The 25,185-nt window shown below is 30.8% G+C and overlaps 1 protein-coding gene across 1 annotated transcript; it reads left to right on the forward strand.

Moving 5' to 3' along the window:
• Positions 1-19,545: 19,545 nt before the first annotated feature.
• Positions 19,546-21,989, forward strand: LOC108321191 (uncharacterized). Its single transcript, XM_017552870.2, has 2 exons — positions 19,546-19,815; positions 21,752-21,989. Exons 1-2 carry the CDS (start codon positions 19,559-19,561, stop codon positions 21,807-21,809), a joined length of 315 nt encoding a protein of 104 aa, XP_017408359.1. The 5' UTR covers positions 19,546-19,558; the 3' UTR covers positions 21,810-21,989.
• The last annotated feature ends 3,196 nt before the right edge of the window (positions 21,990-25,185 follow it).

Consider the following 25,185-nt stretch of genomic DNA (forward strand, 5'->3'; position numbering starts at 1 on the left):
TTCTTGAAACTTTTTTTTTATCCCATAATAAAAAAAAGGTTAACTAAAAATATTGAACACAAAGTAATAAATAATTAAATTAGGTGGGTTTGTGAGTCAATCTAGGTAAGTCTGGTTCTAAATGAGCCAGGTTGAAAATTGGTCTATACAAAAAAGGGAGTTGCTCCCTCCACCCCCACACATCTCTTCCTCCACCTCCCCTTTACTTTTTTGCCCCTTCCTCCACCTTTCTTTTACTATTTTGTCCCTCAGTAAAATTTTATTTTTAAAATTATTGTTTTTTAATTTTATTCATTTATAACATATTTCACTGATAACCTACGTAGTTCCTTGTATGAGTAAAATATTTTTCTGCAAAGCTTGGTGATCGTAAAAAGAATTATCAAGCAATCTTCCTCTTGTTCTCGGTGCAATACGTGGTGCAGTGCGTTTATGGTGTAGTGTCCTTGTCGTGGTTCCTCTCCAGGTACGTAGTCATAATCCTTCCTATAATTCTAAACCCTAAACCCTTCCCATACTTCCAATAATCCTTTGAATATCCAAGCCTATAATCCTTGCATGAGCCGCAAAACGTAGTAAAATAAAAACGAAACCTAAAAGGAACACTGCCTCTGGACGGATGACATCCTTCAACGGATGTCGACATCCGTTTTGCCTTAAACGGATGTTGACATCCGTTGAAGGATGTCATCCGTCCAGGCAGTGTTCCTTTTACGTTTCGTTTTTATTTTATTTGTTTATTTTATTTACAGTAATTTATATTTAAATTTATAATTTTAAATGTTATATATGGTAAGAAGAAAGAAATGGAGAAATAGAAGTGAAAGGTTGATGAGGCTTGAAGAGAAAATGATAAACGGAAATGGAGAAATGGAGAAGAAGCTTGACGGAAGAGAGAAAGGTAAACGGAAATGGAAGAGAGGAAGAGGTGCAGAGGGAAGTAAATCAGAAGTTTTAAATAAATTAAAATATTAAAATAATAAAAATAAAAAATTTTAACTTTTGAGGATATAATTGTTATTTTAGAAGGATATAATTGGTATTTTAGAAAATTGGGGAGGTGGAGGAAGAGACGTGTGGGGGTGGAGGGAGCAACTCCCTACAAAAAAATTACGTTTTTTTCAAACTTAACCCAACCCGAATGAGTGGTGGGCCGGATTAGCCCACGGGTTCTAACCTATTTTAACAACACTAATATTTGATTTGTATCAGATAATCTTATCCGTTTTTTTCATATTTGTTTGTTTTTTAAAATCTACAAATACTGAATTGATATTTAAAAAAATTATAGATTTTTAAAACTAACTCTACAAATATTTAAAATATAAAAATATAATATAAATTAAATTAAAATTTAATTTTAATTAAACTAAATTTAATAAAATATAAATTTAATTTTAATTTTGATTAAATTTGACATAATAAAATATAAATTAAATTTTAATATTTTACCGTACAAATAGTATGATATTTGTACTCTATAAAGACCTAGAAAATAAAGTATTAGAGTTGATGGATATTTTAAATTAATGAGAGTAAATTATTTTAATGTTAAAAATTCAATAATATAAATATAAATTTATAAACATGTCGCATCATCTAAAACACATATGATCTCTTTAGAATTCTTTCTCTAGACTTCCTCTTCCTTCTCTCTAAACTTTCTAACTCTTGAGTAATCTCTTTGGTGATCAGGAAGTACCTAGGTGATCATAGCAGTGAGATCTTCAACTTCATCCAATCAATTTTCTAAAAATAGCAAGTTAATTTATGCTCTTTTTCTCGAACTGAGTTTCTTTCAAGCATGCGAGAAGATTCTCTGTTGCATGCATATTCCTAGAGTTCTTATGTGTTTCTTATTGATCAATGGTCCTAATGGTCTACTTTGATCAAAATTCTATGGTGTCTGGGTACATATAGAATTATCTAAGCTAAGGAATGGATAGTTTGCTTTTTAGAGTTGTTTGAGCTTTCTAACTAGGTAAGGGAAGTTAATATTTTCTTTAATTTCGTGTTAAGGAGTATGAATGTATGTTTGATAGGTTGTGGATAAATGTTTGGTTGAATATTTTATTAATTGAGATGATTGTTGAGTGATTATATATTGATGATTGAATGTTGTTTATTGATGAATATTGCTATGTATTATTGTGAATTAATACTTGCTTGAACCTTTAATGTTGTTGTTTTGAAGTTTAATTAGGTACAAAAATATTATAGAATTGAAAGTGGTGAAAATGGAGTGTTGTATGCTAATTTTGGTCTAAAAAGAAGGGTTTTGATAGGTGAAATTTTGAAGGAATGATTGGATGGATAAACTCGATGTTTAAGGACTGTTTTTGGGTCATTTAAGACTTGTTTAGCTAATTAATTCACTAAAATCTAGTTGATGGTATGTCAAATCTGATGTATGTGTTTTTGGACAGTTGGGTTGATCAAATGGGCCAAGTCACTAACCAAATGAGCCAATTTGTATCAAATTTTAAGGATAAATATGTTTTTAAATCAATTTTAGTGGCAAAGATACAAGTTAGATCATTTGAATAGATATTGGGAATGCATATAGATCAAAACTTGAAGTTGTTAAACTTCTGGTGTGGCACTCAACGGTAACCAATAATGCTTAAGCGCCAAAAAAAGCCAAGAGCTTTGATGCCTAGGGACACCAAGGCGGGGCTCGGACGCCAGTTTTTGTGCAAAGAATGGGACTTAGTGGCTAAAATTTCACAGATAATAGTTACACGTACTTTGTTAATCCTATATATTAATTATGCCCACTTTCAACATTTAAAATATTAAAGAAATTACTTTGAAAAGATAACAAAAAATAATTGCTAAAATTTTAAATTTTAAATTAAACAAGTAAATGTATTTTAAAGATATTATAGAAAAAAAAAGCTTTGTGTTCGTAATATCTTAATTATTCTTCTTTGTATTTTAATGTAATAAGTTACTCACTAAAAGCATAATGTACTAATCTAGCGACGCTACATAATATTTTTTTATACAAAAATGCACAATGTATAGGATCATAAATATTATCATTTTAAAAAACATATTTATGTATATTTATAATTTATCTAATATATGAAATCAAATTTCAATTGAAACTAAACCTATACAACTTTTGAAAATATAATAATTGATTAATCTCAACTAAAAATAATACAATTTACAAATTAAAAATATATGAGTAAAAAAAACTTCAAAAATATAATATAAGAGTCATTACATTTAACTTAAACTAGTGGTTGTAATAATGAAACTAATTTCTAAAAATAATATAACAAGGTGGAATGAAGACGAATTTCTTTATTTCATTAATATCTTTAAAGAAAAAGTTTATCTTCATACCAATACTTAAGTAATGGGTATAAATTTTTTATCTCATCTCCATCCTATTAAATAAAAAATACATTCATTGTTATATTATAGTAAATAAAATATCTTTATACAAGTGATAAAATTACACTTATAAAAGTATTAAAAAGAAATAAAAATAATCATGTGTGTGTCTTAAAAACAATTTGATACACCATTGAATAAAATCGTATAAAGAGAAATAAATGTAGTATGATAAGATGGAAAATAACTTAGATATGAAAATCTTTTAAATATCATATTAGTTGTTGAACTATGGAAGATAATGAAAATTGTTTTAACAAAACAAAAGTCTTCAAATAAAACAAAAATTAAGGATAAAAAAGAATAAAGAAGATAACCTTTTTAAATTACCTAGTAAAATTAAGGGTTTATAGGATTAAACACTTGAAATTGATAATCAAACATTCTCATGTAAAAAATTATACATATTAAAAAGGACTAGAAACATTTGTATGTGAGAAATAAAAATTATTTTATTCACCGTAATTAATTAATAAGTAACCATTTGAACATAACCACATAAAAGATTGTGATAAGAGGCAAATCATTACCATAGAGAAGAAAAAAGTGTTTAACAAAAAAAAGAAAAAAAAGTAAGAAAATTAAATACGAAGAAAATAATATATATATATATATATATATATATATATATATATATATATATATATATATATATATATATATATATATATATACTATTTTTAGGTTACATAATAAATTAGTAATTTAATTGTGATGGACATGAGTATTTAGACGATTATGGCAACATGGACCAAAAAATATGTATATACTCAGTTCTATATCCAATTGAAAAAATTAAATATTATTCATATTTATATCCATACCTAATAAATGTAAGAATTTATTGTCAAATATGGGAACAACTTCAAATAAGTTTTGTAAAAACAAGTTTATTTGGCATTTCTATATATAATAATTCATAATAAAAAAATTATAATAAATTAAATTATATATTACATTATATAAATAAATATAAGTTTAATACAACTTTTGGTCCTTATTTTCGTCAACTTTGTTCGATGTGAGACTCATTTTTTTCGAATGTTCAATGTAGTTCCTTATATCGTAATTTATGTTCAATTTGGTCCTTTTGCCTAACGACGTTTAAATCGTTAACGGCTAAATGTCCAAATGACCAATCAGTGAATGACACGGCCATTATTGGCTGCCATGGCCATTTAAACACATAGTGATGTGAATTTTTATATTTGGAAGTGATTTTCTAATATTAAGGTTTTTATCGAATTGACGGCCACCGTGACATCCATAGTCATCTCCATGTGCGCCTCCCTTGTCACCACTCGCGCAACCAGAAAAAACCAACAATCAGATATAGAACATAACTCTCAATCCAGAGACAACCGAAAACGTAGCCATAAACCTCAATCGCAAACGCTGAATGATTAAGAACATAAAATCTCCCAACCGAAAAACCTTAAATCCCCATTTCTAATTTCGTAAACAAGATTAGTAAAACCCCAAAAAGAAAACCAAAATTCCCTATGCGATGCACCACCCTAGTGGCTGCGAGAGCGCTGATGAACGAAGGCCGCCACATCGCGAACACTAGGTCAACTCTTTCCCCTCCACGATAACACCATCAATAGGCTTTCTCGCAGCGCGACGCCGTCACTCACATGTTCGTGCCCTACTTGCACAAAACCCCAACCAGAACCGCGAAGGAGAAGAGGAAAGGAGAGTTCTCCCTCCTTACGATGCTGTCCATAACGAGAAAAGAGAAAGGGAAAGAAAATTCCTCTGCGCGAAGGAGAACCCTCTATAGATTGGGTTGATGAGCAAACCTGAAGTAGAGAAGAGAAGAATGGTTCCCCTGCCTCCACGCGAACTTGAGTCAAAAGAAAGAAAAGCAGAAGAAAACCCTCTCTTGTGTGACCATAAGGCTGGGTTCCCAGATTCTAAAAGAACAAAGTCTTAACCCTTATCTTGGTTCTCTGATAAAATGCCACCTCCCCCTTGAAAAATTAAAATAATAAATGCAATTTTATTTAGATTTAAAGAAATCTGATGTTTTCACGGTGGTGAACTGTTGTGCCTGAGGTTGAATATGGAAGATGAAGAAGTAGTCAGGATGAAGATGACGAGAAGCAGCCACGTCAGATAAAATAGGTTACATCATTTACTGATTGCTGACTTTGATATTGTGTTGTTAACGATTTAAATGTCGTCAACCAAAAAGACCAAATTGAACATAACTAATGATATAAGGGACTACATTGAACATTTGAAAAAAATGAGTTCTACATCGAACAAAATTGACAAAAATAGGGACCAACAATGGTATTAAGCCATAAATAAAAATGCGATCTAACTAATGAAAAAAAATATACAATTACAAATTTTTAATTTAAGATTATCAATAAAATTTGAAAGTGGTGTGTATTTAAAGAATAACTTTTGCTTAAAAGGGGTTAAGTTTAATATGTTTGAGAAAATAGTATATAAAACTCAATGTAACAACCCAAAACTAATAATAGTAGGTCATTACTTAATGTCATTATGTTTCCATAATACACATATATAAATAAGTACAATGATATGCATTGTATTTCTACATAATATACCTATATAAATAAGTTTAGTGATAATTTCAATACCTTAAGTTCAAGTTAAAAACAACTTATCGATATAGTCATAAAATCTTTCAAAATAACATATTATATTAGATATATTTCCCGAAAAAGAGATAAATTTTTATCTAATATTAATTACTACTTTAAGCCTTTAATGATAAACCTTAACTCCTATGTTGCTAACAATATCTATGTCTATTTGTACTCATATATTTATATACTATCATTGTATAAAGATAAAAATACGAAAAATAAGAATAAGCTAATGCATTTAAGAAAGTAAACTTATTATGAAATAAATAATATATATTTTCAAGATTTTCAAGAATAATATTAGTATAACTTAACCCTTCACTTAGCTTTCCTCATTCTCTTATATTGATATCACATAATTACTAGTTTAATGAACATTCTTTATAAAATCAAGTTTGAAATGCTCAAACAATTTAATTAGTGTATTAGCCTACAAGGATTTGAACTAAATCTCAAGTAAATTCATTCCAAAAATAACTCAAACAAAGAAATACTTCTAGACGCTACTTCTAGAATATTAGTGTATTGAGTAAACTCATGAGACTTTACACTTGTCATACTTACTAGCAATTTCTTCTTGTTGAAACTATATAGAAAACTAACGTTCTTCATCAAGTCATGATAGAGTTATCCTCACTAGCTCCTTGAATATGATCCCCTTTCATATCATATCGTTTATCATGTGAAGCCTCATTCAACTATCACCATCTAGATATATATGAGTTAGATACTAATAGAATCACGATATTCTTACTCACAAAATCCCCTTCAAAACACTTTACCACACACCTATTGATGGAATACACCCTAGACATGACCCAAACACATTAAAGAAAAGCTAGAGTCATCTATGCAAAGTGAAACAAAGCACTTTCTCTAGGGCTATCATGAAGCGATTCTAGACCTTGTATTAAGGGTCAAGTAGTATAGGATTTCTTTTCAGGTCTTGTATTAAAGACCAAGTAGTGTATTGTTTGTAAACCTAGCTTGATGGAGGTGTTCCACTGTAGGGCATGATAGTCACATGGCAAGATCTTAGTAAGATTTCTCTTACAAAGGTAATGACCATGTGTTATTTTCAAAGTAGGGAAACTTTTGCTAAAATGGACTGTCACAGGCACTTTAAGAGTGGAGTGTTTTTAGGGTTTTGGTTTACTTTGGAGACACCTTTCTCTATAAATATAGGTGTCTTCCCCTTTGTACAATCACTTGGAGAATTTAAAATTTTATGTTGTCAAAATATTTGAGCAACCGTATCTTGTCCCAAGTCAAGGTTTGAGCATCTCATGAGGTCCCTATAGCCACCATTCTCTAGAGTTGGGCCAACCTCTCTAAGAGCATCATCAACCACCTTCATCCACCATAAAGACTCACCAAAACCATGAGGTTCACAATCATATCCATAACTTCTACGTCACTTCCACCTCCATAGCTTCATCTTCGTGCTTTGGCTCAACCTGGCTCGAGGAGGACACTATCATTTGGTATTAGGGCTATTTTGTTATCATTTGGTATAAAGAGTTTTGCTTCTACAAGAGCTATCTTTGTTAGTCCTTTACTATCTTTTTTTGTTTTGCTTATGTTTTGTTCTTTATGGTCTTCCATTTTTCATGTCCATATATGTTGTTTTCATGGTTCTAGTTTGTTCTTCTACGATACCATTTGGCTTTTGCACTAAGTTTCCATACATTTGTTGATACGATTTTGTCCAATAAAGAGTACGATATTTTCTGAATTTGAATCCTTAAGGAGCACAATAAAAACAAATAAGATAAGAATGCATAATAAGATAGAAACGAGGACGTCACAATCTAGCATATTGATGAGTCAAATGAAGATTTGTCACAAATATGTTAATCTTTGAGAAGAATCAGAGTTCTAATCCAATAACCAAGAGAATCCTCTCTCAAAAATGCAAATGCATATATTATGACTCAAAAGTGTCTACATATATATTTGGTGCCCTATATATAGGTACAAATGTTTAAGGCACCTAAGAAACCCTAAAAGAAATCCCAAAGACATCGGGTCGAAAAATAACTTGAAAATTTAAAAATAAAAACAAATTGTTTGTAATTAAATAAAATTACAATTTATTTAATTTCTTAAATTATTCTTCAATTGTGCTTATGATCTTCACGTTTTTTAAATTCAATTCTTCATGGAACATTATAAAATTCAGAGATGTATTTTAACCTTTGACCTTGTCATAGATCCTTTGAATTGTAAATGTTCTTCGAGTTTAGTAAAGAAGCTCAATAAAGTTTAAACCAAAATGCTCAAGAGTTAAAGTCACTAAAAATTTGGAGAAAGCAAGAGGTTATACAAAAAGAAAGAGAAAAAATAAAAAGAGACTCCTAATTTTCCATTATAAAGAAGGAACTTAGAATTTAAAACACAAAAATGAAAGGACACAAGAGAAGATTAAGAGAAGAAGAGAGAAAGACAAGAGAAGGAAGGAAGAACGAAGGAAGAAAGAGGAGTAAGTAGGAAGATAGAAATAGCAAAGAAAGAAAGAGGAGCAAGAAAGAAAAAGGAAATAGGAGGAGGAAAGAAGAGATAATGAAGAGAAAAAGAAGAAGAGAAAGGAAAGAGAAAGAGAAAAGAGAAAAAAAAAAGATATTGGGAGAACGGAAAAACAGAAAAAGGAAATCTTGTTCAAGGAGAAAGTGTTATCACAACCACCTTCCATCCCCTCAATAATAATTGAAACCAATATCATAAATTCCAATCTTTGAACTTTTTTCAATTTATCATTAATTAATCTTTCTTACATCTAACTTATATTCATGAGAATTTTTTAAATTCACCTCCTTCTTCAATTGTTTTAAACTGCTCATTGGTTTTCTTAGAACCACACTTTGAGTTGATGTTACCTTCTAGGTTACAACTAACTCAAAATAGACACAAACACTTTTGAAAAATGGGCTTGAAAGTTCTCAAACAAATTCTTTCAAAATTAACATAAGGTCGTTTTCTAATTTTTCATTTAGATATATATTGTATGTGGTACAAAAATTTGTTTATTTTTTGTTTAATGACTATTTCAAATGGATCTTTGATCCAGGAGGAATGATACACAAAGTGCCCAATAATAATAAAAAGGGTCTTGTTATCAAAAAACATAAAGATTTAAGGACAAGTACTTTTCAAAAAGAAGGGTATGTTGACATACGCCCTAGCCATGACCCAAGCGCATTCAAGAAGAGTTAGAGTCATCTATGCAAAGTGAAGCAAAACACTTTCTCTACGGCCATCATGAAGTGATTCTAGACCTTATATGAAGGGTCAAGTAGTATGTTAAGACAACGTTGTCTATCATTTTAGGTTTTGAAGTTTAACTAAATAATATAAACTAACTCTAAACTAGAAAAACACTAAAATATTAGAAGAAACAAGGGTATTCTTCAAATTACAGGTGTTATGGTTGCAGAGAAAAATGACACATTAATGCGGATTGTCCAAACATAAAAAAGGGTAAAGAAAAGAAATTTGTCAAGAAAAAGAGAGCTTACATTGCTTGGGAGGATAATGCATCAAACATCTCTAGTTCAAGGGATTTCAATGAAGAAGCCAACTTGTGCTTGATGGCAAATACTGATGACACTACAAACTACAACTCTGATGACACTACAAGCCAAGTAAGTTGTTCTAGTTCTGAAACTTGTGAAATTGACCTGCAAAAAGCTTTTCTTGAATTACTTGATGAATCTAAAAAGCTAGATGTTGCTCATAAGAAATTAAAAAAGGAGTTTAAAGAGTTGGAGTTAAAATTTGAAAATCTATAGAAGAGGAAGAAGGTTTGAAAAATAAAATTTTAGATCTAGAAAAGAAAAATGTTTCAGATGTTGAATATGAGTCATGTAAGAGTCACATGCTTGATATTGATATTCTTGAAAATCTGCTTGAAGTGGCAACCACAAATAATAATGTTGAAATGCCTATACCTGTTAAAAAGGTTTATAAAAACGAGAGTGTTCTTTAAAGTAAAAACCAAATTAAAAGAACACGTAGGGTATGGGTTGAAAAAGGAACAACTTATTATAGGAACCCAAATGTTGTCACATGTTTTTATTGCATAAAAAAGGGGAACACCTCTAACAAATGTAGAACCAAACATTTTGATGTTCTTAATGGAAAATATGTTTGGACTTCTGTTATAAAGTAATTTGCCTATAACCTTAAAGGACCCAAATAAGATTTTGGGGACCAAAACTCCATTGTTTTGTTTTGAATGTTAAATTTTCAAAAGTAAAAGAGGTTCTATGGTTTCCTGGTAAATTATAAGAGCTTTGAAATGATTTATGAATCTTAGATATATCTTAAGTGCCCAAAAATAGTTAAAATAGCGATTTTTTGGAAATTATCGTGCAATAATCGATTACTAAGGATGATAATCGATTATCAAGGTCTCAAAATATTAATTTTGACAATTTGACTCGACAATAATTGATTATCAAGAGTGATAATCGATTATCTTAAGTTATAACGTATAAAAAAAGAATTTGGTTTTGATTTTAAGGAGAATATTACATTTAGGGGAAATAATTTTAATGAATTAAAAGGACTTAAATTCTTTTTAATTAACTAATTTAGGGGGAGCATAAAGATTAGATGATTTTTTTATTATGATAAAAAAAAGGGGAGAAATTTTTTATTGACGTCTTATGTGATAATCTTGTGATAACAGGTACCTATTTGAGGGAGATATATATGATTTTGTTGATATCTTCTTATTTATCTTTATTCTGGATTACTTACTCTTTTATCCTTAATTGTCAATTAAGAACAAGACCTTCAAGAACATGACATATCACAAGCCTTCAACAAATTTTTTATCATCATCAAAAGAGGGGAGATTGTTACCAATGAGAAGCATTGATGCTTTGAAGAGATTTTGATGATGATGCACTTGAAGCCTTGAAGAATTATTTACATACATTGTTAAAGTATTTTTGTAGAAAACCTTGTATTAGACTTTTGCTTTCACTTGTACACCATAAAAAGACTTATAAATTGCTTTTTAGTATAGCTATATTGTAACAATAATCGATTACCAAGAAGGATAACCGATCATCATGTGTAGAATGAGAAAACACTTCGATTCGACAATAATCGATTATCTCTCAAGATAATCGATTATCACCGAAAGTTGTAATTGATCAGGGTTTGACAATAATCGATTATCACTAATGATAATCACTTATCATTATTTTGAAAACCTTATAACGACAAAAATAATCAATTCTCACTTTTGATAATCGATTATCACTAGCAGTTGGGAGATGTCTTTTCAGTTTCTGACCTAACTCGAACCTTGGGCTATAAATAGTTTTCTCCACAATTCTTAAAGAGTAACTTTTCATTTGAGAGTATTAGAGTTGTATGCCTAAGGGAAACTCTCTCTGTGTGAAAAGGGAGCTTGTGAACTTGGTGCTTGTAGGAGGAAGTGTTCTTTCTTGGTGTGTCTAAGTGGTGGAGTATACCTACAAAAGGAGGTGTCTTTCATCTCTTATATGTTAAGAGAGGTGATTTCTAATCTCAATCCTTATTTCTCTATTGTAAATTATTACTGATTTTTAGTGAAAGGTTGATCACTATTTTATAGTAATTAATAATTGGACGTAGAATCTTTTGATTCGAACCAATATAAAAATTCTCTATGTACTTTTCCTTATCTCTGCATCTCTTGACTTTAAACTGTTCAACGAAAGTCCTAAAAGAAAGCCAAAACTTTTAATAGAACCAATTCATCCCTCCCTTCTGAGTTTGTATCTGTTTTCACGCTCTTTAAAACATTTTGTTGTGCGATATCAATTCCAACACATGTGTCATTTTCTAAGTGGAGAAACTTTGGCTATAGTGGATTGCCACATGAAACTTTAAAAGTGGATAGTTTTTAGGGTTTTGGTCTATTTTGGAGACACCTTCCTCTATAAATAAAGTGTCTCTCCCCTTGTACAATCACTTGGAGAATTCAAAATGTTATGCTGCCAAAAATATTTGAGTAACCATATCTTATCCCAAGTTAAGGATAGAGTATCCCATGAGATCCCTCTACCCATCCTTCTCTATAGTTGGTGCAACCTCTTTAAAAGAACCATCAACCACATCCATTCACCATAAACACTCACCAAAACTAAGGTTCACCACCATATCCATAGCTTTTATGCCACTTCCACCTCCATCGTGCTTTGGCTCAACTTGAGTAGAAGAGGATGTTATCACCTACTAATAGTATTTTCACTTGAAAATAACTACCTAGACTTAGATCTTACACTATCAAGCCAAAACTAATTTACAAAACCTAATATTCTCAATCCATAATCTGTAAGAATCACCCAACGCAATAAATCCTCTGCCTAACCAATTATAATAGAGAGCTCTTTGTGTAAATTGTGCCTAACTGTACAAGAGATCTGCCTGTCGCAACAATAATAATGGCTTAATATCAAAATTTCGCCCAATAATATCTATATTTTTCCTAATGTCATTATCCACTAAAGCTTCCTGATATTTTTACTCATTTTTGCACAATGTCTTTTTCTTATCACTCGACACCCACACCATTACAACTATGGTGCTTGGCATTAACCAAGTCACGCCCAATGGTAGCAGGTCAAGGCTTAATTTTTCTAAAAGTCTCATGCGGTGCCCAGTAGTCCAATCTTTGTGCCCAGCAGTGCAAACGAAATATATAAAAAACAAGCTTAAAATCCTAACTTTTACAAATTCCAACAGTTACCAACGTACTTCTAACAATCCATCTCGATTGAAATTCAAAACAAACATATCAATTCAATTCATACAAGCACACTCAAACATCCTCTACGAATCTCACAAGCATTCCACTACATGAATCTAAACCTTGTGCATGTATCTCATAATAATCCATTCACATAAGATATAATAAGTTTGCAATCTATTTGGAAATAAAAAGTTCGAACAAACCACATGCTCACAATACTAATCCAAGTGTTCACATCCAAATTACTCATCAATCCATTTTGCCAATCACAATCCCAAATTTAATCTAAAATTCACATTCATCATAGGTTTTCCATTCAAACATTTATAATTAGAAGAAAAGATAGTAAACTATTAGTGTTCTTACAGAGTTGGAGAGGTACCCTTCAAAGACTTCAAATCCACGAACATCTCCAACATTCAAACTCCACAGTGCTTGTCGTCCTCCTCCTCAATACTTATTTTCTTACATTCAGCGAATTCCTATTGCATCTTCATCTAAGCTTTTAGGATAGTGGCTATGTTAATGAAGGAGAGTCCTACTTCTCTCTCTCTAACCACTATGCTCCTTGTGGACACCATAATGTTTGCTTCTTTCATTAAACTGAGATGTTTTTCAAAGAATACTACTCGGCCCCACGTTGCGTGTCAATTGCTCTTACAGAGCCAAAGAGGTATCGTGCAAATACTTCAACTCTACGAACATCTCCAACCTTTAATCTCCAAAATGCTTGTCCTTCCCCTCCTTAGTACTCTTCCTCCATAAGATGAATGAGGTTTGTGCCTGCAGAAGACACTCAAACATTCAAGTCAGTCTCTCACGTAAGTAGTATTAAATGTGTAATTAATGAGAAGTAAATAAAATACCTCGATGGTTGTGTTATTTATAATATAATTTGTTATGTTCATGAGTCCTTACCTAGATGGGCCTAGACTTGGGCCCAGTGGCCCATTTACCCTTTGAGTCAATGCTTGAGCATATTGTGCTAAGTTACATAGTAGTTAGTATGCCATTAGTTTTGATAGACCGACAGGTAATCAACTAAGTCGCCTAGTGATAATCATATACCATACGAGTTAGACATGTTTAGGTGCAGGCACTTAGGACGTATTCGATTGTGTTTTGCGCTATATCATCATAGGACGAGACCAATACTAATGTGTTGAGGGGTATTCGACCATATATAATATAATTAGCTTTCCTTACCTTAAGATAGATTTCTACAATAGAACTCTCTATATAACTTCACAATTTTTTAGTTTCTCTATCTATAAAAGAAAAGCTCTATCAATGATTAGAGCATGATTAACTACAAATAACCAAAAAAATGCTAAATGAAACAAACTATTTTAAAAAAATAGTAAAAATTGAACTTAATCAAAAGATAAAATTAGTCGATAGGATTTATAGTACTATATGTGAGATCACTCTTACAATTTTAAATCTTCAAAAAGATTTCCTAATTTTACATTGTTTGTTTTATTTTACTAACTAATATTACTTAATTTATAAAAATATATTACTAACCTTTTACATTTATTATGAATAGTGTAATAAATAATCAACACTCTTAGAGTTTATTACTGAGATCTTGATGAATAAAAAGTATATATTAATTATTAATTATTAATTAAAGAGTTGTAAAAAACTAAGTGTAGAAATGGATTCTATACCTTATTTGTTTTCTATATGTTAAATATACTTGTATTAAAATTTTATTAAGACAACATAATTTTATAAATTTTTTATTTTTAAAATAATATTATTTTAAAAAATAACATATATTTATTAATAATACAAATTATTTACATTGTAAAATTGTTTCTCTACAAAGTTATTTTACTCTTTTAGATTTACTTAAAAGTAGAATATATTTCAACTCGATCATTTAATATCTAATAAATTTTTAAATTCATAAATAAAACTATAATTTAATATATGATATATATTTCTAAAATTCATTTTAAAATTTAGTTAATTTTAAAATAAATAAATAAATATTTTAATGTTGGTACTTATATTTTAAAATAAAATAAATAAATTTTTAAAATTCATTATAAAATTTAGTTAATTTAGTTAATTTTTAAAATAAATAAATGATTCTGAATACACCCACTGGAATCAAATACAACATCCAACATGAAGACCACTATGCTGGGAACCGAATACAGAGCTTGGGAATTGAATACGCCTCTTCTCAACAATATGAGAACCGAATACGAAGCAATGAGAACCAAATACAACTTCCCTTGTTCTTCTTCATATGGGTGGAACCGAATACGGTTTCATCTTCTTCAGCTTCTCGAGCTTCAAACACTCATTATCTTCATCAACCACTTTCTTCTTCATCTTCATATGGCCATCAACCTTATCTTTTTCATTTACCACCAACCCTGCAACGTAAAAAACAACAAATACTTACCTAAACAACAGTACACTCATACTAACCTCACCTTAGCTTTCTCTTTGTCCGCACTCAACGCATAAAACATTACACTGACATACACTTACAGAACACAATGCTCCTTCACTTTCACAACACGATGCTCCTTCTTCTGGCTCAATTAAGACAACAACAACCAAATACCAACCACATATTAATGGTTATTCGATGGTCAAAAGGCATTCAAAATGTTACTATGTATTGTGACTAATGCTGGAATCTTTTCTGTGCAATGGTTGTGTGAAGCAATGTAAAACCCCAAAAAATGGTATTTTTAGAAGTGATGGTAGTCTAAAAATAGTGAGATTCGATTATTTTAATATTAAACAACTTTATTATAAATACTTTTGTTGTAAACTAGTTTCATTATTTTAAAACGTATCATCTCTCTAGAAACCACTTTTCTAGAGTTCTCTACCTTCTCTCTAAAGTTCTAACTCTTGAGTCATCTCTTTGACAATCAGGAGGTGTCTAGATGATCACGGCGTCAAGGTCTACAAATCCAACCGATCAATTTCTGTTTTAGAGCAACTAAGTTTCTACTCATTTTTCTGTCCTCTTTGCTTCGGTCAATGATCATGCACGGAACTGTTATGCATGTATCATTTAGTTCTCTTTTCTTGCTCTTGGTGAATTTAGAGTTCTAAGAACTCTGTCCATTTCAATTATGGTGCCACGTAGGTCCGTTTAGGAATTTCTTACGTTTCAAGCTTTCGGCGGGATGCTTATGTAGGTTGAGATGTTATTTTGAGGTAAGGGAAGCTAGACCTTGTCTTAATTGTGTTTGTAGAGTAAATTTAGTAATTCTATAAATTTTAGACGTTTAGTAAAAATTGGTGTGTTTGGGTAAATTTGACGTATGTTAAATTGGTGTTTTGTTGATATGGTTTTATTATAGTTGGTATGATTATATGATTGATGTTGTACACTATTTTAAATGTGTGTGATAAGGATATGTTATTTTTTTAAACATAATTCAAGTGGTTGTGAGAGTATTAATCAAGTTACTTAGATTTTTAGCTTAAAAGGAAGGGTTTTGGGTAGTGAAATTTAGAAATAGGTATGGTAATGTTATGAGAACTGTTTTGGTATTGTCTTGAGGTAATTTGAAACTTTTTAAGGGGGGTTAGACGGTTAAAAACTATGTGAATTAAAAAGGGTGGTATAGAGGGACTGTTTTCAAGTGTTTTTGGTGTAAAAAGAGGGTGAGTAGTGAATTGTTAAGGTAAGTGTGTTGCACTATTTTGGAAGGTTAGAGGTACGTTATCACACTTATTGGGACTTTTCTAAGTGCTTAAACCAGTAAAATCTGTTAGGAAATGGTAAATGACTTCATAGGTTGAGATTTTAACCCATTTTAGAGGCTTTCAGGGATGAAAATGAGAAGTAACGTAACTGGGACAATATGAGGTTTTAGAGAGTGCTAACAAGTGTATTTGGACTAGTTTATGTAGGTTATAAATTGATTTGGAAGTTAAAGGTGTAAAATTGAAATTGGGTAGCTTGTAAGTGTGAAAAGTGAGTTTTCAAGTGTCAAATTGAGGGACAGTAGGGTTCTCTAAGTTTTCTCAAGTTCTGAAGGGTCCTAGAGTTCTTTAGAAGTTGAAGGTAGGGTCTCCAAGGTCCAAATTCGAAATGGTTTTGCTACTGTCATGGCGTTGGGTGCCACTTGGTTGCACTACAACATTTTTGTAGAGTTTTCAGGGTTTTAGATGTCTATTTTGGACGTTCTTTAGGTCGTTTTGGGGGTTTTGGACCCTTTCGAAGCTGTTGGTGAGGGTTTCGGAGCTATTGGTGAGGGTTTCGGAGCTGTTTTTCTTGCCTAAATATGAGTATCAAGATGCCATGAATAAATTGTGTTATTGGGTGATTTCTGATGACTTAATATCAATGGATATGGGTGATTTCTATATTTTTAATGCATGATCAATAGTCTCAAGTATTAGTGTACTATATGAATGTGAATTAATATCAATGGATATGGGAAGCTCAGTCTTTGAGTTCATCCTGACATTCTAATAGTCACCTATTCTCAAGTAGAGAGGGGTGAGGCATGTCATGAGAATAGCAAGAGGTCCTAGCCTAGGGACTTTACCTTGGCCTAAGGTGAGTGATAACGGACTAACCTTGTGTGGTAGCTTGGGTGGGCTAGTTGTTTCACCACAACAAGTGCACAAACTTTCATAGCTACATATTCATACTAATCCGGATGGTCAAGTAAAAAGGGTCGTCATGCATAACAAGTGGTTGTTTGGTTTGATGTACTAGGATTATTGTGTGAATGTTACCATCGTGTTAATATATATCATAAATTGTTGTAATCTACTTTATCTTTGCTTTTTTGTTGTCTGTCTTTGTATGTTGTTTCTATTTTACGATGATCACCTAATGGTGTGAGCTTAGGGATTCACCTTTTCAATTGTTCCAGCTAGAGGTGAGGGAGAAGACGATGAGTTGTTAGATAGATCTACAAAAGTAGATCTCTTCTTTGAGGGAGATTTGTTTTACCTAGTTGTTCTTTTAACATCTATGTAACGTTTCATTTTGGTAGTTTTTAACTATTAAAATGAGATGTTACAAGGAACCTTAGAAGCCTCAGGAATCTCTAAAACTTTCACGTGAAAGTAAAACCTCACAGTTATACTCGTGAGTCCATAGTGCAGTGTAGTTGTTTTCTTAATTTACCATGCAATTGTAATCGATTCATTATTAGTTAGAATCGATTATATTAATGTACCAACATTGCAAGTGGGATTATATCGAGATAGGAGGTAGTTCAGATTTTTTAAATTGGATTCCTCCAAATCTCACCACATTCGCGAGTGATTGAAAAGTACATCATCCCACAATTTCCCTCAAATTGTTCTACACATTTCTTTCTATGTGAACATAAAATTCACTTCAAATCTTTGCTCGTATTCCCCATTTGAACACAACATAAATTTTTTTTACTAATGTGTTTTTAATATATTTATTATTACACAATAACTATATTAAAAATATTAACTCTTTTTTTATACTATTTTTTCGTTTTTAGTTTTATCTTTTTATAATTTCTAATTATTTAGTAATTGTTAAATAATAATTTATATCTAACATATTAATTTTTTTTATCATTTTATTTTTTATTTTATCTTTCTATGATTTTCAATTAGGTGATCATTTAGTTAAATTCAGAAGAATATATTTTACTTTTACTTCTTAAAATAATATTATTTAAAAACTATTATATTTATTAATAATACAAATTATATATATCGTATTATTTCTCTAAAGAATTTTTTTAATTTTTATTCATTTAATTTATGTTGTGCAAGTTTTTGGTAGTCATTCTTCAATTTTAGATTAATTTAATCTTTCATCTTTATAATTTTGTGAATTTAGTATTTTTAATAAATTTATTTTAGATTTTAAATATTTTTCTCAACTAATATTGAAAAAAAAATGTGTCAAACAGTATAAATAATTTAATTGTTATCATAGAGTGTATTTGAAGTCAACTTGATAATATTTGCTTAAAAAAACTGAATTTATATAGTTTTTGAGGGACTAAATTAAATCAAAATTTAAAATAAAAACTAATTATAATTTTCACTTAACATTAAATAGCAAAAAGGATATTTAATCCAAAACAAAATATGTTGGTATAATCCAAATTAGAAGATGAATTTAATGGAATTATATTCCTGTAAATCAAGTTTTATCGTTAAGAAAGTTGTTAGATTTGAATATGAAGCCAGAGAAATGCATGGATAATCAAGCAAGTTATTTTTATTTTAAGCAATCCGTTTTTAATGAAAAAATAAAAAATTTCAATAAAAAATTATTTTTTATCAAAGAAGTATAAAAGGAAGGAACAATTAGCTTGATTTATTGTAAATCTGAATTGCAATTTGCTCATATATTTACCAAACATTTAGCAAGAACTGTCTTATGGAATCCATTTCAACGTTTTTGTTTCCTTTTATGATTCAATGACATTTACAGTACCCACACGTGACGTGTAATCACTAACGATCTACCAAACCTCGTCTAAGTGATGAACTGTGAATATTACATTAAGGATTATGTTAAATAAATATAACCACTTTCTCATATATTCAACTAAGCTTTTTATTGGTACACATCTTTCAAGCATCGTCTTTAAGTTTGATATTTGTAGATAGAAAAATAAGTGAATAAAAAAAAACCACCCAAGTATATATTCTAAGTTATTGTTGTAAGACCCGTAAATTTTGGGAATGGTGGGGACATGGTGGGCACCACTTTTTCAATTATTGGGCTGCATTATTGAAGGGACAGGGAGGAAGCTGAGAAAGGGGGTGTCTTCATTTTGGCATGGGAGAGGGAGCGAGAAAGCAGCCAGAGGAAGGGAGCCTTCCTTCCTCCATTTCCAGCCGTCCAAAGAACACCATGGGAAGCTGTACCAACTTCGGAAGGGCTGAGAGGAGGAGCTGGGTTGGGCATCTGGGAGAGGGAAGTTCTTGCAGCCAGATCTCAAGAGAAAGGGGAGAGGTACTGAATTTGCTAAGAGATCTGGAGCTGTATGACTGGAGGAGATGGATCACAAATATTACAAAGGAAGTCTTCAAGAGGTAAGGGGAGCTAGATTTTGTTTGTTTGATTGCTGAATTTTACTGTCTTTGAAGTATATCTGGGAATTTTGGGATGAACAGAGGAGTTTCTGGGTTTCTGGAAAATCTGCGATTCTGCAGAAAGCGTTCGTCCAATTTGATGAGCCAAATTGGACGCTCGTCCAAATTTGTGAACGTTCGGTTATTTTCTTAACGTTCGCCCAACAGTAGCCAAAATTCTGAACGTTCGGTTGTTGTACTGAACGTTCGTCCTAATTGAAAAATTGGGACGTTCGTCCACACAGTGCTCGACCAAATAGTGGTCGGCCAAAATAGCATGAGCGTTCGGTTATGTGTTATGAGCGTTCGCGTTCGTATATTGTGAGTGTAGCGTTCGTCCAAATCCTCCTTTGAGCGTTCATATAAGTGTGTAATGGATTTTGAGCGTTCGTTGTTAAATGGGTATGTATAAGTTTAAATCGTGAACGTTCGTTGTTAATTTGGTAAATATAGCGTTCGACATAATTTAGAATTATCAGGCTTGAATCTCGAACGTCCGCTCTTATAGTATTCAGGAATTAGCGTTCGGTAGAGAACGTTCGGCCTTGTTGTTGCTGTGATTATGAGCGTTCGTCCTTAAGTAAAGTTAGAAATACACTTAGCGTTCGTCCAAATGGTATAGCGTTCGGCAGTAGAGCTATCGTCAGACAACGTTCGTCCAAATGGTTTAAATGGCGTTCGTCCAAGATTGTTTAGATGACGTTCGTTCAATTGTTTAGATGACGTTCGTCCCAATAGTGTTCAATCGGTTTTAGCGTTCGGCCTGCGGATCTTATAGCGTCCGTCCAAATTAGCATAGTAGCGTTCGGCCTGTTGGTAACAGCGTTCGTCCTAAGTATCAATCAGCGTTCGGCTAAATAGTGTTGAATCCAAACGTTCGGTTTTAGTGTTCGGCCTAGTTGTGTTCAGCGTTCGGTTTTGGCGTTCGTCCAAATTGTGTTAAATCTCTGAGCGTTCGTTCATTTGGCACAGTTTGCGTTCGGTTATAACGCTCGATGAATAGTGTTCGGATGAATAGTGTTCGGATGAATAGTGTTCGGATGAATAGTGTTCGGATGAATAGTGTTCGGATGAATGGTGTTAGGATGAATGGTGTTCTGTATAATGTTGGATTCTAAGTTCCTTTCGTCTTGAGTTGAATTATGTGTACCAATGGGTTGAATATTGTTTGTGACGTGATTTATTTGAAAATATGTGAATATATGAGGTATGTTGAATTTACTGTGATAATATGGTGGTATCTGTTTATTTATGATTTGGGATGAGGTTTAAAGTAACAGCATGATTCATGGACGTAATTCCATGATCCTCAAGGAGAGGATACATGGTGGTGTTTTGGGGTTGTATAGAATGATTACATGGTAGCTCAGTTTTGGGGGTCATCCTAAAACTCCAATGGTCTTTCTTCTCATGTAGAGAGGATTGAATCATGTGGTGAGGAGTAGCAGGAGGTCCTAGTCTTGGGTGTTTCCATATGATCCAAGGTGAGTTATAACGGATTAACCTCGTGATTGTGGCCGGGCGGTAGTGCCCAAAGTTCCACCAGGCGGTAGTGCCAGAGCGGTAGTGCTCAAGTTCCATAAAGCCACCACGAGTGCAAGACCCGCCATGGCTCGGTAATCATTCTAGTCCGGACGAGTCGGGATATAAAGTAACAAGTCTTGTGATGTCAGTTGATCATGTTTGGATGACTTTTGCATGTCGTATGAGTGGATGAATTGTGGTTTAATAAGTATGCTCTAATTGTTCTTTTATACGAATTTAAGTATGATAACATTGAATTAACTGTGCTATCTGTATAACATGCTTTTATATCTAGCTCACCCTTGCATTATTTTTGTTATGTGTTGTTTGGGTATGTTTCTTTGGCGATGATCATCCACTTGGATGGGAGCAGATGTTGTCGAGGAGATCCCTTGGAGCAAGAGCTGGAGGTTGCTGATATTACAGAATAGTCTTCTTAGAGTTTCCTGATTGAACACTTGTAGTGTTTAATCCTTTCAACTGTTTAAGTTTAAATTTTTACTTCTTTCATTTCTGGATGACTGTAATTTCACATTTAATTACACGCCATACTCCGACTGTTCTCTATATTTGGATGTACGTCTTTATTATATAATATTGGTCATTATATAATCGGGATGTTACAATTGTTGGAATTAAATTCTCTGTTAAAATATGCAAATTTAAAGCAACTTATTTCGCTTGAATTGTTTAAAATAAATAATAAATAATTTTCAATACAATTAAAACTTTGAAATACATAACAATTTTATATTTAAGTTAATAATATAATGAAATTCTTCGGATAGCATTGCAATTCCCTATTGCCATTGCAAGCCCATCAAATCCTTTCAATTTCTTCGTTAACCCTAGTGAGCTAGCAGGGTTCTGAATCCTTGATTAAGCAAGCCAAATGGAAATCCTAGTGAGATGAGACAATTATAAATTAAGAACAAGAAGAAAAAAACTAATTTTTTTGTTAAGCAACCAACATTAAGGTAAAAAAGAAAATAATAATTGATTAAAGAACAACAAGATCTATTAAACCTTTTCATTGAGGACTAGCTCAAACCTACATTTAAGATAATATTTATATATCATAACTAATCTCGATAATTTGATATTATGATTATTATTTATAATGAGATATCATTTTGTTATTATAAATTATACTATTATTATATATACATTAGATAAATATTATTTCAATGATGACATAGATTTACGGTTTATATTGATCTTATAAATACAACTAGTATTTTTCTAGGAATATTCACTTAATAATCATTCATACTTATTATATTCATAAAAATCTAAATTATCTTAAGGACTTGTGTGTAAGAAAGTCTTTTGCAAGTGGATCTCCTCCTCTGAGTAGTAAGAAATTTCATTATGACCCACAAGAATTTTAAAGCACGTGAGAATCTTATTACTTGTATCATGCTCAATATCCCCGTAAGATCTCTACTGATAAGTTATATTAGAATTTGTATGTAGATCCTACTTTATAGAAGAATTTTTCAATACATCAAGTTATGAAATCATTATTTGTTAATTAGGAAAAAAAGCATTAAAGAAAAAGTAAAAACAATTACTTGAATAGTAATTCTTGTTGAAAAAGAAAAAATAAATTACATTACAGTTAGGATTGTCCAAACATATAATTTAAAATGGGTTATAAGTTTCGACCTAGCTTGGTTCTACGTTAAGCCTATGGGTCAACATACCATTTTTGACCTAATTAAAAATTAAAAAAAAAATTACTTATCCATATGCAAAAGAAAAAAATCATGATATATCATAATTATGTATTGTATAATAACATCATGCATTTTGTTCCAAATATTATTTGAAACATTTCTATTAATGTCTAAAACGTATAATTAAAACAAGTAAAGATCCATAAAATATACAAGAGTTCATATCACTATGAAATTACCAATCCTAGTTAAAGCTTGATAATATATACACATTATAGACGCTACTAGTTATAATAATTGGTCTAAAAATTAGGGTTCAACACTATTTATCTCTCAAAACCTTCGTAGTTGATAAAATTAAGTTAAAGATTATTCTTAATAATACATTTAACAAGTAGATGTAACTAACCACCACAATACTCTTCTAGTTTATTAGGGTTTTTTATGGTTCATGTTCTAAATCAAGAGTGAGTGAACATCTTACATTGTTAGATGTTGAAGTAGTTGTTCAACTTATGTAATGCCTTTGCCTTTTCAATAAGATTGATTATTGAACTAATTATTTGTACTTTACGCTTAATGCATATCTAGCCCGATATACTAAATCACAAATTCATAACTTTAATTACAATTATTAAACTCTTCTATAAATTATAATATGTGTCAAAATTTTCATATAATCTATCACTAAAAAAAATAAGGTAAGAACTACCACCCAATTTTTAAATGTATAACACAAAATTAACTATAAAATCATTAATAAAACGTTTAAAGTTAATTTTGAGAATAAATCTCCTAATAACTATGTAAATACATATGCAATTTTGTATATTGCAAGATTAATTTGCATTAGTCCAACAAATTATTATAAACATTTTCTTTTTAATAAATTTTCTGTCAATAATATAGTATTTTTATTTTTTACTTTTAGATACGTTGTGTATGTCCTGTTATCCCCACCTAAAAGAATAATAATACCTTTTCATATATGTTAGATATAAATTTTCATCCACAGTAAAATATCTTAAACTATATATTAACATCATATTCATTTACAATTTGATTTGTTGATTGTCATTATAAAATTAGAGAAAAAGAAATTAAAATTAATATTACCAATATAGCACATAAATATACAACATATTTGAAGTGTAATAGATCTTTTGGTTCCTAAATAAAAATTGTGTAATGATAATTACACATAAATAAACCTGCAAAATAGTTGAATTTGACTTTAGCAATTGGTAACATAAAGGGAACCAAATTCCTCATATCTCTCTCCTCTAGATGGCCCATCCATCCCATGACTCATCACCATTACTTTATTCTGATTTTCCAATGTCGGAAAGCAAATAACTAATTAATTAATTAATAATAATAATAATAATAATAATAATAATATTTCGATTCTAATAGAGTAATATTATTAGATCAATCATTGTGCAAGTATTATTTATCAAAAATTATAATTTTGACATAGATAACTTTTTTATATTCATTTTATATATATTTTTATTTTTTAAAAAAATAAAAATTTAAATATATTATGGTATCATTCGGGTGTACTAGAAAAAAAAAATAATAATAAATAATTTTGGTCTGTACTGAAATAATCACAGCCACTTGTTTTATTTTGTGTTTCTGATTAAAAATTTGTAGCTATCCATTGTCCAACAGTGAAGTGAAATGCATCTGAAATTAACTTTTACACGGCTTTGTCCTTACATAGCGAAAGAAAAAGCTTGAGCACCGTCCAACAAAGTTGAAACAATGAATCATCAACATAATGGAGTCACGCTGTTGTCTATATATGACAACACTCTAATTAGGATAACCTACGAAACTAACACCTCTAGTAAGGAACCATGTGCCACAACTTCATCTTCTACAAATACTACCTATTAAATAAATCTACATTTTACTATTTAAATTTCTTCAAAGTTTCAAATTTATATTTCTAAACTTTTAATTTTCAATTCAAAATTGATGTTTTGTTGTAGTGAGAGACAACAGTGAAAAAAATATGCGACAGAGTTCTATGTTTTAGATGTATGTGTCGGAACGAATTTAGTGATTTTTTTTGTTTTGAAAAATCACATAATTTAACTTTACCTTTAATTAGTTTCTT

Source organism: Vigna angularis, chromosome 9 (assembly GCF_016808095.1).
Source record: "Vigna angularis cultivar LongXiaoDou No.4 chromosome 9, ASM1680809v1, whole genome shotgun sequence".
Lineage (NCBI taxonomy): Eukaryota > Viridiplantae > Streptophyta > Magnoliopsida > Fabales > Fabaceae > Vigna > Vigna angularis.